This window comes from Prunus dulcis, chromosome 2, assembly GCF_902201215.1.
Source record: "Prunus dulcis chromosome 2, ALMONDv2, whole genome shotgun sequence".
NCBI classification, from domain to species: domain Eukaryota; kingdom Viridiplantae; phylum Streptophyta; class Magnoliopsida; order Rosales; family Rosaceae; genus Prunus; species Prunus dulcis.
The window spans coordinates 24,039,302-24,054,265 of record NC_047651.1 but is presented as its reverse complement, the minus strand read 5'-3'; the positions used below and the strand labels follow the sequence as shown (position 1 = coordinate 24,054,265).

The 14,964-nt window shown below is 41.9% G+C and overlaps 4 protein-coding genes across 5 annotated transcripts; all 4 read right to left on the bottom strand.

Moving 5' to 3' along the window:
- Positions 1 to 3,977: 3,977 nt before the first annotated feature.
- LOC117619461 (probable carboxylesterase 120) lies at positions 3,978 to 5,136 on the bottom strand. Its single transcript, XM_034349423.1, has one exon. It carries the CDS (start codon positions 5,101 to 5,103, stop codon positions 4,114 to 4,116), a length of 990 nt encoding a protein of 329 aa, XP_034205314.1. The 5' UTR covers positions 5,104 to 5,136; the 3' UTR covers positions 3,978 to 4,113.
- A 1,020-nt stretch (positions 5,137 to 6,156) lies between these two features.
- Positions 6,157 to 7,166, bottom strand: LOC117619364 (carboxylesterase 1-like). Its single transcript, XM_034349291.1, has one exon. The coding sequence runs from the start codon at positions 7,104 to 7,106 to the stop codon at positions 6,174 to 6,176; it is 933 nt and encodes a 310-aa protein (XP_034205182.1). The 5' UTR covers positions 7,107 to 7,166; the 3' UTR covers positions 6,157 to 6,173.
- Positions 7,167 to 7,988: 822 nt separating this feature from the next.
- Positions 7,989 to 9,024, bottom strand: LOC117619600 (carboxylesterase 1-like). The gene has a single exon (XM_034349592.1). It carries the CDS (start codon positions 9,003 to 9,005, stop codon positions 7,998 to 8,000), a length of 1,008 nt encoding a protein of 335 aa, XP_034205483.1. The 5' UTR covers positions 9,006 to 9,024; the 3' UTR covers positions 7,989 to 7,997.
- A 921-nt stretch (positions 9,025 to 9,945) lies between these two features.
- LOC117619129 lies at positions 9,946 to 13,743 on the bottom strand. 2 transcript variants are annotated; one of them, XM_034348991.1, is made up of 5 exons: positions 12,531 to 13,743; positions 11,919 to 12,332; positions 11,768 to 11,815; positions 10,206 to 11,639; positions 9,946 to 10,042 (listed from the first exon to the last, which is right to left on the bottom strand). In XM_034348991.1, exons 1-5 carry the CDS (start codon positions 13,642 to 13,644, stop codon positions 10,023 to 10,025), a joined length of 3,030 nt encoding a protein of 1,009 aa, XP_034204882.1. In that variant the 5' UTR covers positions 13,645 to 13,743; the 3' UTR covers positions 9,946 to 10,022. The 2 variants fall into 2 exon arrangements, with proteins under 2 accessions (XP_034204882.1, XP_034204883.1); XM_034348992.1 differs by lacking the exon at positions 9,946 to 10,042 and having other exon boundaries at positions 10,044 to 11,639.
- Between the last annotated feature and the right edge of the window lie 1,221 nt (positions 13,744 to 14,964).

The following is a 14,964-nucleotide window of genomic DNA, read 5'->3' as shown; positions in this document are numbered from 1 at the left end:
ATTTATTTGAACCTAGAAGAGAGACAATGTCGCTAATCTTTAGGAAACAAAATTGAAGATGAAAATGAAAATGAAAATGAAATGAAAGGGAGGAAAAGGCAAGAGGCACAGCCGCCACAGGTAAGGACAATGACAGTCCCATTCCCGTACTCGCTTCCAAAAGGCCCGCATCACGTGGAAACCATCTGTAGTTTGTTCTGGCACCACACTACACTTTTTTTTTCTCTCTCTCTCTCTCTTCCATTTTCTTTCTGAATTTCTAATCCAACTCTCCAACACAAACATTTTGTGCACAACACACCACTATTCTCTGATCCATTAAACGACAACTCTTCGGATCTCTCTCATGGATACCCACCTGCCCTTGGGCCCCTTTCTCCCCTATCTATCTGTACCTTTATTTGTCTTGTTCCTCTTTCTCACTTAACCCCCCTAATCCCTTTATTAATTGCTCCTTAAACACACTCTGTCTTCAGCTAATTACCCGAATAAAATATGGACTCAAACGACCTGTCGCACAAGGAAGCCAATACGTTTCATGCAAACCCCTGCTGCCCTGCATGAGAGAAGAAGCTTCATGGAGAAATAATGAGCATCACTCACTCACTCACTCACTTCACTCACTTCACTCACTCACTCGAATCATGGTCTGGTCGCATGCATTTGACATTACAATTATATGAGTGCATTAATTATAATTAGGGAACGTGAAGCATGTTTTCTCTTTTCTCTTTTTTCAAATTGGAAAGGGAAACATTCTTGTTTTTACTGCAAATTTCAACAAGTAAATCACAAAAGAGAAATTTGAGGTGGCACATATAATTAAAAAAACAGTCCCATGACCGAAAAGGAAGAGAAACAACACAAGAAAACAAAGCTTACTTTTTATATATAAATCAAATCGATATGGCTCGTGGAGGTTTAATCATCATATATGTTTAGCTCCTCCGTCTCTATCTAACAGAGCTTTAGGTCTGCCCGGCTCATTTTTTTATCAATCTGTCTTGTGTCATTTTCTTCATGTACGACAAGGAACATTTAATCATTTTAACTCCTAGTAAAAATAACAATTTAATTATATATGTAGACGAATAGGAATAGGAACAGGAACAGGAAACTCACTTGATTAATTGATCACAATCACAAGATGATAATATTGAATATCGGATTGCCAGACTCGCTCGCTCGCTCGCTCGCTCCTAAGTTCCTTCCTAACCTAATCTTAATCTTGTTCAACTTTTCTTTTTCAGTTTTGAGAATGAACCCACATGGCGACAAAGAGCATGATATATCAGATCAACTGATATTTTTCCATGAGGATATTCACAATTACGTGCCAGGATGTCCAACAAAGAGAACGCTTTAATCAAAATCCTATTTCTTCAACTTCTTTGTCTTTTCCTCCAGCAATATATACTGCGATTGTGTGATATATATATATATATATACAAATTACAATGAAAAGAGCATGCATGCAGTGATCGATATCTGAAATCTGATGATGTCTGATATCTGATATCTGATATCGGAAGACGACGAAGCCCAACCCCCTCATACATACGCAACGCACCCCTCAGATTTCTTATCTTCTTTTTACTACATGTACATGCTGAAATTGATTACATTAGCATATACGGCACTTACACATCCATGCATATGTTTTACATGTACCTTGTACGTATATATATTTTGTATTTTTGTTTTTCCTCTTTTATTAAACTAAACTAATAATGACGTCCTAGCTCACACAACAATTACATAAGTTTCTAAAAAAATGCATGTGATCCAAAATCCAAAATTGAAAATTAGAGTTTTGTGATTTTGTTACGTGATCCAGTTTTGTTTGTTTGTTTTTTAATTTATTTGTATTTCTTGTCACATGATAGGATTTGAGTGCATAAAAACGACTCAAGTCCATGTTTACACGTCGATACATGTAGAGAGATACCTCATATAAGAAAACGAAGCTTTCAACCCCTTTATTAACTTATCATATGTGGTTAGAACTTGGAGTCGGAGTCGGACTCGACTCACGTCATTATTTTATTTTCAACAACTTTTCTACTTTTACAATTAGTATTAGTGCCACAATGCTACGCACCTTGTCATGTTACAATGACATGTGGATTATATTATTATTACATCCACTTGTCATCATTTGAATAGGTTTTGTCTGCATCTATAGGGTGTCTATAAACTGTACACTCTTAGTCACATATCCCATTCCTTAATTTTTTTTTTGTTGTCTTTGGTCTTTTCTTTTTCCTCTGTCTTTATTAACAACATAATTAACATCCCTTAATTCAATTCAAATAGTTCATTAACTTAACTTTAATTATGGGCTTCCTTTCATTAATTTCCTATATTTTTAGCCATTTTTCTTTATCTTTCAGATGAAGTGTGGCCATTAAATATATATATATATATATATATATATATATATATATATTGGTCCACCATTTGTTACATGTATGCCCAGTGGCGGCGTGGGCAAACGGCGGCCTTGCCCCCCTTTCTCCCAGCCAAAATTTCAAAACCCCTCTCCATTTGCTTGCCTGCCGGCTTTATCTTGACGCCAACTATACCTCTGGCCCCTCTCCCACAATACCAACTAAACTACAAAGTCAAACAATTTCTTCCCAATTTTATTCATATATAACATACACAACTTAATTATTCCATTTAGTACATACAATGTTTCTTATTATATATTTTAGTTAACAAAGTTCTATTTTCGAGTGCGTTATATGTTTTTTTTCTTCTTCTTATAATTTGATAATCTAAACTACCATAATATAATCTTAAAAAAATAAGATTCGAACCCAAAACGAGTACGCTTTTCTGACCAAACGACTTAACCCACATTCATTAGAATATATATTGCTAATTATTAAAAATTTATACTTATTCGTTTTGGATTATGCGTTGAATAACTGGCCAGTCCAGCCTTGAGGGCCGATACTTAAAGGATTGGTGTTATGGGGTTATGGCCAACAGCAAAAAAACTGTTGGGTTTATGATATGTGACCAGTGGAAATTGCCACCCAAATCTCTAGAGCTTGATTCTGGTGCCCCACTCGTATCGTACGTGATAATATTAAGTTTTGTTCTCTCTTCGAATATGGTTGACCAATCACCACAACGAATTAGATTTTCGGTATATTTGGCTACTTAACAACCAAGCGTTTAAAGCCCATCAGATGTAGCCTCTGTTGGTTTCAATTTGTGTGGTTTCGAGTTACTTTGGGAATTGGGAATTGGGAATGAGTGGTCAACCTTTTTTCGAATATTTGGAAATTAGAAAACTATGTAGTACACATGTCATGTTTGGAGTTTCCAACATATATTCATATGAATGGATGTATTTTTTTAATATTCATTGGATGTTTTAAGTTCCGAACATCTATTCATATGAATGGATGCATTTTTTTAATATTCATTGGATGTTTTGAGTTCCGAACATCTATTCATATGAATGGATGCATTTTTTTAATATAATCGATATTTTAAATTAATCTATAAATTATAGAGAAGATAGATCGAACTCGAGAGAGTAAATGGAAGAGGACGCTCATCTATCTTTTGTTGTATTACCTTGATATGATTTTCCCGTCCGCTGAATATCTGAGCTTCACATACAAATGGACGGTCTACAAAGGAGCCATCTTAATTGTTCGCAGGTACAAATTGTGGTGGTGCTGGACTCGAACAAACTGAAATTTCTAGTGCTATTTTTGACCTTTTCAAGGATTCTTAAGGCTGGGCCAACCCAACCAAGATTCTCATGGAAGGCCGACCACCACATATCTAAAAGTTTTCTCAACTATGGATTGCTTGAGTAGCCCAACGTTTTCAGACTTGCATGGTATTCTCACGAAATATTTATAGTAAAAGTTTATTGAAAATTCAAACCCTTACCTTACCAAGGACCCGTAATTTTGTTAAGTGATTAAGAATATTTATTCATGTATTTAAGATATGGATGTATATCAAACATGTATGTATCGATAACATTGTGGTTCATTTTATTGGCATACGTTATAGAAGTTCTTACATCATTATGATTTATTTTGCAACATTCAGAAGTAATAAAAAGCAAGCAACCACCATTTTCTAACTAGCCGTTTGAGAAAATATGAAATTCTTAACAACCACAAACAGTGCCTCGCCCTTGGAGGCGTCAATAATATCAACCCCATGGTAACCTCCTTCAGCAAAATGGCACACCACGTGTACACCATTTTCCTCCAACATCTTGGCCACCTCAATCTGACCGTCGATCAATGGGTCCCCATCCCAGCCAGTCACCAAAACTCTCCTCCCAACCGCCATTCGATCCAACTTCTTACAACCGTCCCCTACCGTCGGATTGCAATACTCGTGGTCACGACTAGCCCCAATAGGCAACGACAAGTCCCACATCAGATCCGAACTGCTCAGTGGGAACGCGGGGTTGTTCGCTAACCTCAACTCGGAGCCACTCCTCTGGGTCCCACTGAAAAACGGTTGCTGTAATATCAGCCCATGGATCTTCAACGGATGGAGACGGTCAACGTCGGCGTGAAGTGCTGCGTGGTAGGCTATGTTACCCCCCGCGCTGATGCCCATGAGGAAAGTATTTGAAAGGTCAGCATGGTCTCTCAACCAATCATCTGGGGTGGTTTTGATCCAGTGCAGCGCTTCCGTTGCATCCTCATAGGCCGCTGGCAGGCGATGCTCTGGAGCGAGCCTGTACTCGACGGATGCGATGATGACGGGAACATCAGTGGCGAAGCCGACGCAGTAATCGTGGAATATGGTTGAGGCTGCACTGAATAAAATGAAGCCTCCACCATGGTAAAAAACGACGAGAGGTAACTTGGAGGAGGAATGATCCAGTGCGTGGCGGGGCAAATAGATTCGAACCCAGGTGTTTTTTGATTCGTTGATGGGGATGTCTTTGGAGAGAACTGGGGTGGGAAGCTTGGGATCGGACGTGGGTGGGCTTTCTGGGAATTTGGCCAAGCGGGTGATGGTGCCGTCAGGGTTGGGTGCAATCTGGAGGCGCTGATAGTTATCAACGGTGGAGATGTCTTCTGCTTCACCTTCGCCTGCACCTGACATTGTTTAGTTTTGTTAATTATCAGAGAAGATGATTAATTTGGACCGGTAACGATGCAGTAGTGATTAAATTATATAGTGGCTAACAAACCCTTGACTTGACTTAGGTGTTTATTGTCTTTTTCTCAAGAATCAAAGAAAAACCCAATGTGGAATTTTATTTAGTTGAATAAAAAACATGGGAAAAAGAAATAGAGGAGGTTGGCTAGTGGCGGTGAGAGCGAAAGTTGTCGCCGCTGCGATGTGGTGGGGTAGCTGATAGGTTTATCATTTTTTCTTCATTTTTTTGTTCAATTTTTATAAGACCTAACAGGATTACATTGAGGTTTTGTTCAATTTATCGGAGTGCTGAATGGGAAAGGTGGTGGTTGAGGCTTCCTTGGTGGGGGTTTTCTTCAACGGGATCGTGTTTGACATTAGGGACTTAGGCCGACAATTGGGAAGGGTGGGGTTTATGTATTCGGGCCTCGTAGGATTTGGCAACGAAAGTTCTTATGTGGGCCTGGTTATTTAGAGCATTTCCACTCATGTCCTTTCGGCAAATGCATTCTAGTCTGCGTAGGACGTGGGCTCCACCGAAATTGGGCAGGTTCGAAAGTGAGATCAGCTCGAGCTGCTGTTTGAGGGGCGCTGACATCAGATAAGAAAAAAATCAGAAAAAAAATCAGAAAATAACGTGAAATATTGATGATACATATTGGAAAGTTTGCAATAGTTGGGTTGGGGCAATGAAGCTAAAACGGAGACGCATTGGCCCCACAGGGCAGAGCAACCATGGGTACATACATTTCGGCAAATGGAAAACCTAGTTGCTCTCATTCTGTAGCAAGACTAGTGCAGACATGCTTCAATATTGTAACAAATTCTTGTTTCGTTCAGTATTTGGTATTTATATGAAGCTCTGAAAGGTATCCTTTTGTGAAATTCCACCTCACATCACATGTGATAATCATAATCATTTTATAATTGTGATATAAAATTGGATTGGAACGCAGCATTATTCACTGATTCAGCTCTCACCACTCAACAATTAATTATAAATTTTCTAATCATTAATGATAAGCAATTAATAATTATAATTCATATATGAAGTTTTTCAAGACGATGAACAAGGCTGGGGCTTTGGACGGGTCAGATACCTCCAAACCATGAAAACCATTGCCAAAATGGGTCATTGTCCGTACACCTTTCCCCTCTAACATCTTCCCCAACTCCATCTGACGGTCAATCAATGGGTCCCCGAAACAACCCGCAACCAAGACCCGACAACCCATTACCCGAATCGCAACGCAACGCTCGAATTCTTTACTTACCGCCGGATTGCAATACTCATGGTCACGGTCTGCGCCCACAGGCAACACCCATTTCCACGCTGCATCACAGACGCGAGGTGGCAAAATCGGGTCATCCTCCATGACCAGTTCCGACCCGGTCCTCTCAGACCCACCAAAGAATGGATGGTGCAATATCAGCCCTTTGATTTTCAGAGGGTCAAGATGATCACTCACTTCACAAGCGCGAAGCCCAGCATGGTAAGCCAGGTTCCCACCGGAACTCGTACCCATTAAGAAACAATTGGAAAGATCAGCAAATTTTGCGATCCACTCTTCTTTGGTGGTTTTAATCCAGTGCAGCGCATCCACGGCGTCGTCATAAGCCGCGGGGAGACGATGTTCGGGTGCGAGGCGGTACTCTAGGGAGACGATGAGGACTTGGAGTTGGAGAGCCATGGTAGAACAGAATTCGTGGAAGATGGATGACGTGGCACTGAGGAAAATAAAGGCGCCACCGTGGTAGTAAAAAATGAGAGGGATTCTAGGGGCGGGTAAATCGAGGACCTCACGGGGGAGGAATAGTCGTACCATGGTTTCGGTTTTCGGATTTACCGAGATGTCTTTGGAGAGGACCCGAGTGGTTGGAGAGGATGGGTCGGGCTGGGCTGGTACGATTGGAAGTGTTATGAGACGGGTGTATGTGCCGTCTGGGTTGGGAATCAAATTGGACATGGTTCTAACATAAAATCTTTTACTTGTAGTTTGGGATTCTTCTTCTTCTTCTTATAGGAGTTACCCAACAACATGGCTACTTTTTTTTTCTTCTTCTTTTATGGTGGTTTGATTTAAATTAATTTTATCCTAATATTATTTATTGAGATGATGATGTATCCTTGAAAAATAAGTTTCGGAAATTGCATATCAGGTCCAAACAAATCCACAATATACAATGACGATTGTCTACCACATAATTTATACAAACGTCAATTTCCTACCAATGTCATGTCGGTACTCTACGACTAATTAATATAAGATGTCAAGGGTAATTCAGTAATTTCACATCTATTTTTATGTTATCCTATGCCTACCACATGTATATGAATTTAATATAAAATTAGTTAAAAGTCTTTGAGGAACTCAAAATTTAGGCACTTAGCTTTTGCAACTTTCTTGGTGTAAGATCTCACACCAACCAACGGAGAGGGGGGTGATGTGCCTTATATGTGCACACCCGCATTCATCTAGCACGAGGTCTTTTGGGAGCTCACTGACTTCGGAGTCGTAGGAACTCCGAAGTTAAGCGAGTTGAGGGCTAGAGCAATTCCAGGATTGGTGACCTATTGGGAAGTTGCTCGTGAGCTCCCATAAACAAGACTGTGTGGGCAGAGAGGAGGGCCCAAAGCGGACAATATCGTGCTACGGCGGGGCTAATCCCGGAATGTGACAATTTGGTATCAGAGCCACTTTGTCGTGTGATGAACAGACTCTTCTCATCTTTCATCAAATAAGAAGTAAATTGTACATCACGTTACAATCTTGTAAAATCTAAACATCACGTTACAATCTTATAAAATCTAAACATCACTTTACAACTTGAAGTCTTGAACTAAAGACAATTATTTATTAGAGCTGGGTTATAAAACTTTTAAAAACCACAAACAATTCATGTGCCTTGGAGAGCTCAACATCCTCAACTCCGTGATAACCTCCTTGGATAAAACGACCCACCACTTGCACACCCTTTTCCTCTAGCATCTTCACCAACTCAATCTGACGGTCCATCAGTGGGTCTCCATCACAGCCAGTTACCAAAACTCTCCAGCCAAGCGCCTTTATTTCATCCAAGTGCTTGGAACCGCCACCCACCGTTGGATTGCAATACTCATGATCACGGTCAAACCCACGAGGCAATGACAAGTCCCACATCAGATCACAACAACTTAGAGGTAAAACTGGGTCGTTGGCCATCCTTAACTCGGAGCCACTTCTCTGGGTCCCACCAAAGAATGGTTGCTGCAATATTAGCCCTCTTATCTTTAAGGGGTTGAGGTGGTCAACCCCCACAACTGCACGGAGTCCTGCGTGGTAGGCTATGTTACCTCCAGCGCTGGATCCCATGAGGAAACAATTTGACAGATCAGCATAGTCCGTCAACCAGTCGTCTTGCGCGGTTTTGATCCAGTGCAACGCTTCCATTGCATCGTCATAAGCCGCCGGGAGCCGATGCTCCGGAGCCAGCCTATACTCGACGGATGCAATGACCACGGGCCCGTCAATAGCAAGATTCACACAAAAATCATGGAAGATGGTTGAGCCTGCACTGAGTATTATGAAGCCTCCACCATGGTAAAATACCACGAGAGGTAGCTTGGTAGTGGGTGTGGCTGTGGGCGAGGGGGATTGATCCAGTACATGGCGGGGTAGGAACAATCGAACCCAGGTGTTGTTTGATTGGTTGATGGGGATGTCTTTAGAGAGGACTGGGGTGGGGAGGTTGGAATCACAAGTGGGTGGACTGTTTGGATATTCCGCCAAGCGTGTGATGGTGTCGTCGGGATTGGGTGCAATCTGGAGGTGATGGTAAGGATCAACGGTGGGATTGGAATGGGACGCTGCCGTTTGATCGGCCATTGTAATTTTGGTTAGTGGAGCGAGCACACTGAACTCAAGTGAAAAGTCCTCAATCTACCTTGACCTTTTAGAAGTGCTTCGTACAATCCGGGGGCGAAAGTGCTTATGTGGGCCTGGTTGTTGGGTCTGGGCTTACAGATGGACCGAGGTGGCTTGTTACATTTTGAACAAGCGCTTCTGTTTAAATCAGTATTATTTAAAGCTGTGTGTCTGTCAGACACAATCTTGGAGCTGTGTACGGTTTATGCGACTCAAAAAGGGCGTAATTGGCTGATAAAATTAAGTTGAAAAAAGGTCAGAAACCACAGGAACTATATGGTAAAAACCCCGAACGTGAAATGTTGATTGGAAAGTTTGGAATAGTTGGGTTTATATTGGGGCAATGAAGCTAAAATGGAGACACATTGGCCCCACAGGGCAGAGCAACTAGGTTTTGCATTTGAGGAAATGTACCCATGGTTCTCCCACTAGCGAAACATTTGCATCATTCTGTAGCCAGATATTTATACTGTTGTTGTGTTTGGATGATAGCTAGGGTTTGGATCATTTGGATCGAGGACAATCCTAATGGAGGTTTTCCTTTCATGTCACAAGAAATTTAGCTTAGAAATGATACACAACAACAACGCTAACTTTCATGCGTTCCATTACTTATCAACCTTGGAAATCTTGGTGGGAGACTTTTCGAGAATTATTGATGTGTTTCTGCGAAATTAAATAGAAATTAAAGATTCTGCAATGTTCTAGGTTAAAGATTTTAAGAGAAGAGGATATATATTGTGCATGCCATGTCCAAACAAAACAATGCCTTATCCTAAATAAAATCCTATACCAATACCAAGCCCGCTTCCCAGACCTACGTACCAATCAAAACTGTAAATAAATCCACTGCTACCTCTGCAATGATACCCATCAGTTTTCAGTCTTCCCAACTTCATTTCCTCACCTTTGATTTGATGGAACTAACCCTAGGAGCTGCCTCTGCACCCAGCAGCGGCAGCTGCAACAGCCGCCATTTCACCTCCCCAACACACACCCTGAAAATCCCAACCATTTTCTTCATTTTAAGGTATCAAATTTAAAAACCAACCACATACAAAAGTAAAATAACTTTAACAAACGCCAATTCATTAATCATAATAATAAATACATAATAACAATGATGTGTTAGAGAGAGAGAGGGTCACATCAGAGCCCCACCAGCTGTGGCTGACTGCAGAGAGGACTGCAGCTGCAGCAGGTGGTGGTAACAATCGGCTGCGGTCGGCCTCTGCTCGGGGTTTTGATCCAAACACCGATTTTGAAGCTCCCTCAGCATCTTCGGCACGCCTGTCAACCCACAGTTCCTCACCAAATACCCCACTCCCCACACGTCCACTTTCACCCCATGCAACCCTCTCTCCATCTCCGGTGCGTGCCTCACACGCGCCGCCGACTCCCCCGCCGCCACAGCTCGTCGCGGGTATATCTGTGGAGCCCCCACCGCCTCCTCAAACCCGCAAACAAACCACTCGTTCTCTCTTTCCGTTCTCCTCATCACTTTCTCCCAGCTTATGTCCCTGTGCATGAACGACAAGTCGTGCAGTGCCACTAAAGCTTTGGTCACGTACTTGAGCGCCTCCACAAGCTGCTCACAGTTTGTAGGCTTGCACTTGCACCCTCTTGGCTTGAACACCAAACCCAAATCTTTTTCCAACGACCTGTGGATAAATTCTGCATGGGGTATTCTGTGGTCGAGAAAATCGTAGATTTCTTTGACCGCGGTCCATTTTCGAACGTTGGAGAAAAATCGAGTCACCGTAGTTGGTGTCATTTCGACTATGTTTCTTCCATTGCCCAAGTCTCGTCTCTCGAAATCACTATGGGGAAGCAATTTGTTGCAATTGGTGTTGTTGAAGCACCGATCGGCTAGCAATGGCAATAACCCGGCAATTCGATAACATGGGACTAGGGCTTTGAGTCTCTCTGAGGGTGAGGACAGATCAATGGTGGCTAAATCAGTACGATTTATTCGATCTTGAGATCGGCTTAATGCACAAAATGTCACCACATAACCAATTGCATAATAGCCGAATATGTAAGGAAGGTCCATGTAGGTCCATAAGATTTTCTCAACGATTGAGCTAGATGGGTTCATGTCATGGCTGTCTCTTAGTTGATCGGTTTCTTCTCCTCTCCATAAACAAAAACTTCGAACAAACCCCGTCACGTTCGGCCATTGATCTTGTAAGGGTTCGGTTGGTGATGAAGCGTTGGGCCTGCGGATGAAGACCATTTCGAGTGAACAAAATTTGGAGACGAGCCTATTGATGCAGTCGTCCCAAATGGGAATGAAAGAGTCTCTACTTGTGGCAGTGGATGCACTGAGACTGGGGTTTGTTCGGATGATGGGGCTAAGGATGTCGTATGTGATGGCTCTACAGTCTAGCAATTCGGTTGAGGTGGTGAAGAAGATTTCTTTTCCTTGTGGTAAGTCGCGGTAGACGTCTTTTCGGAGTGGGAAGCGGAGTTCCTCCGGCGGCGGCTCTTGTAAGTACCATTGGAGCTCGGGTAAGCTCGGAAGCGATGGCGGCGGGGCTCCAAGACATCCCACGTAGTACTCAGTTGGGTCTTGAAATTCGGTTGAAGGAATAGCTGCAACAAAGCACATGCATATATGGCATGGTGATAATAATAGTAACATTAACCAAACCAATGTGCAATATAAAAGTTGAACATCAAATAAAATGATCAAACTAATTCAATTTGGTTTTAGGACTTACATCTTGAAGCAGATTCTGGTAAGGAAAGCTGGACTTTTTCATTGAAGCCTAATTGGCATTAAATAAAAATGAAGTGTTATATGTGGAATTAAGCAAAGATTTTTTTTGACATGGGAATATCAAATTAAGAGATGCTATATATCAATTTTACCAGAAGTAGATGATGAAGGCTTTCTTCTGCCAAAGACTTTGACTACTTGTCCAGACACAAACCGATCAACGGAAAAGCCTCTAAGAGGTCCATCTTCAAAGGCTTCCATGGTGGAAGCAACCATGGAATCATCAAAGAAAGTGAGCTCGTCGGCATTCAAGAAGCTCGAGCCTTGGAGCCTCACTCTCCCGCGGTGGTGCTCACCTTCTTCAGCCCACAAACTCACTAATTCTTCCCATGTCATTCGAATCTTTCCAATTCGACGAAGCTCTTTGGAAGCAGAAGACGAAGAGAGGCCTGCAGTGAAGTCTAGGGAAGACTGATCATGATGATGAAACCCTAGCAAGGTCCCTCTTCCTCCATGGTAAAACGGTTCCCCTCCACCGCTCATGATCATTAGCTGCTTCTTGCTACCTGCATATATGATAAGAGAACTATTATATCAACCCATTTTTTAAAAATAAGAAAAGAAAAAAACAAAAACAAAACCAAAAGTAAAAATAAAAATGATAAGAGAACTATTATATACTCAATTGTTTAAGGATGATGGAACTATTAAAAATATATATGTTTGTGGACAATGTACATAATATACTATAGGATGATATATACCTGAGGGAGGGAACTCGTCTTCTTTGAAAGAAGGCGGCTGGGTTAGACTTCTTGTCACAACAAAAGCCGATCGACTATCGTCCCCAACTGAGCCTAATCTGCTCTGAGGTGTTCTCATTCTAGACCCCATGAACTGTGAAAGTTCCTCAAAAACCTCTTCATCAAAAGAGGCAGGCAACCTATGCAGCTTTCTCTCGTAGGGCGAAAGTCTAAAATAACTCTTCCCAACTTGTTCTCTCTCAGCCCCTCTCTCCCACTCGTAGACTTTTCTAAACTCTCCCAGCATATTATCCCACTTGGTACCTGCTGTTTTTGCGTCTCTGTTGACTCCATGCTTTTGAAGAAACTCAGCTACTTCCCTATCCTTGTCAGCTCTTGTTTTGCTTCTGGTGTGAGGGGTACCTGTCTCTGTTGGTATTTGCTCTGTTCTCGAAGATGAGCCGGACCCATGATCTGAAGACCCACCAGCTGGCCCACCTTGATATTGAATCCTCCATCCCCTGGCCAACCACAACATCTCATTTGGTTTCCAAACTGGGCTCACATACTTTCCCTTTCTGAATTGATGGTTGTGCACTGGGTTTTGAAGATCTCCCTCGGTCTTGTTTGTGTCCTGCCCTGAGGTTGCTGATAATGAAGGCAGAGGAGAGTGTGCCGGTGGTGATGAAGCTGTGTCTGAGGAGGAAGCTGCTCTGGTAGGTGTAACATGAGGTTGGGGTAATTGGGTACTCTTTGGGTTTGGGGATGGGGTTGATTCTTTGGCGAGAATTGGTATTTGGGTTTGTTTTGTTTGGGAAGAAGGAGAAGGTAGGAGCTTCCATTGCCCTGTTGTATATCTAGGTCTCTTGGGGTTCACAGCTGCCTCAAAGTGTTGCTGATCAAAGGGTGACGAAGATGAAGTTGCAGCACCACTTGGAACAAACAAAGGGGCAGGAATATTGAATGGGGCAGCAGCCGGTGGAGGCTGCTGTTGATGGTGGCGTGGTCTTGTAATTTCTGTTGGTAGTAACTGATCTTCAAGGGGGTCGTTTGGAGAAGGTGAAATTTGTTGCTGTTGCTGTGTTTGTTGTTGTTGCGGCTGCTTCTTGCTTGTATCCCCTTTGTTGTCACCCATCTCAAATGGGCCCAAAGTATTTTTTTATTTATAAAATACTTAAATGAGTTTGGGTAAAGAGAAACCTTAGACTTAGAGAAGAACTAGAACAAGAAAGAAGAAAGCTCTACCATTAGTGTAGGGCTGTAGAAGTAGAACTAGTTTGGTTTTATTGTTCCAGCTTTGAACTTATAAAAATATAAAAAAAATATTATTTTTTTAAAAAAAGTTGAAACGTGATCGCAAGGAAAGGGGAGGGGGCGTTTTTGGACTTGTGTAACGTTGCAGCCATATCTCTCCAACAGGGAAAGAAAGAAAGTCACAAAAGAAAGTATAGGGATCATAGCCCCAGTTAAAAGCAGAAAAAACAGAGAAAAAGCAGAACAAAAAAGTCGTGGTTGTGGAACTGCCATTGAATATGACCCTTCAGTCCATTAATCACTTAATTAAGACAACCACAAAATGATAATTCTTGATTTGTCACATTTCACAACTATACGTGCATGATTAGGGAAGGGGTCATCATTGTACTGGGACTGAAAAACGCGGCTCTAACTTTGCTTTTGTGCAAAGCGCTTTTAATGTGTTTGTTGTATTGTCTAAGAGAGAGAGAGAGTGAGTTCCCGCGCAGAGTGAGGGAGAAAGTGAGTGGGAGAGGTACGGCAGAGCGATGGGGACCGAACGAATCGATGGCTCTGCTCCAGTGAGTGACTCGTATGACTCTTTCTTTCACACTGTCTTATTTTTGTTTCTGTCCCACTCTCTCTCTCCCTCTCTCTCTCCCTCTCACTCATCATATTTATGTAGATCTACCCTCGTTGAGCAAGCTTATTAGTACAGATTCTCTGCTTCTTTTAATCATTTGCTCCCTTTTAATTTGATACACACTGGTTAATGGAGGGAGCTCAAAATAAATTCAAAGCATATCATACAATACATGCAACTTTTTCTTATCATAAAAAGCTTTTCATTCTTTTGGGTTCAACTGAATTGGTTTTTACTGCATAAAGCTTTTAATTGGTACCACGTTTTTTGAGCCTCTTTCAATATCAGTATGCATGCAGTGGTAATTGTGTGTGTGTGCGCCTTTTATTTGTTGATAAAAGCCTGCTGCTCCTAATCCTAAGCACTCTCTATCTATGAAAGTCACGAGTCTCATGACCACTTTGATGAAGATTGGAGCCAATATTTGCCTTTAATTCAAATTACACTTCTTGTGTACGTATGAATTATTCAAAAAGAAAGTGCTTCTGGCGTGCTTGATTGCAATTAATAATTATTGGTTAATACGTATTCTTGGGTCATGCAGAGCAAGTGCGTCCGAGGCTGGAGCACAAACTT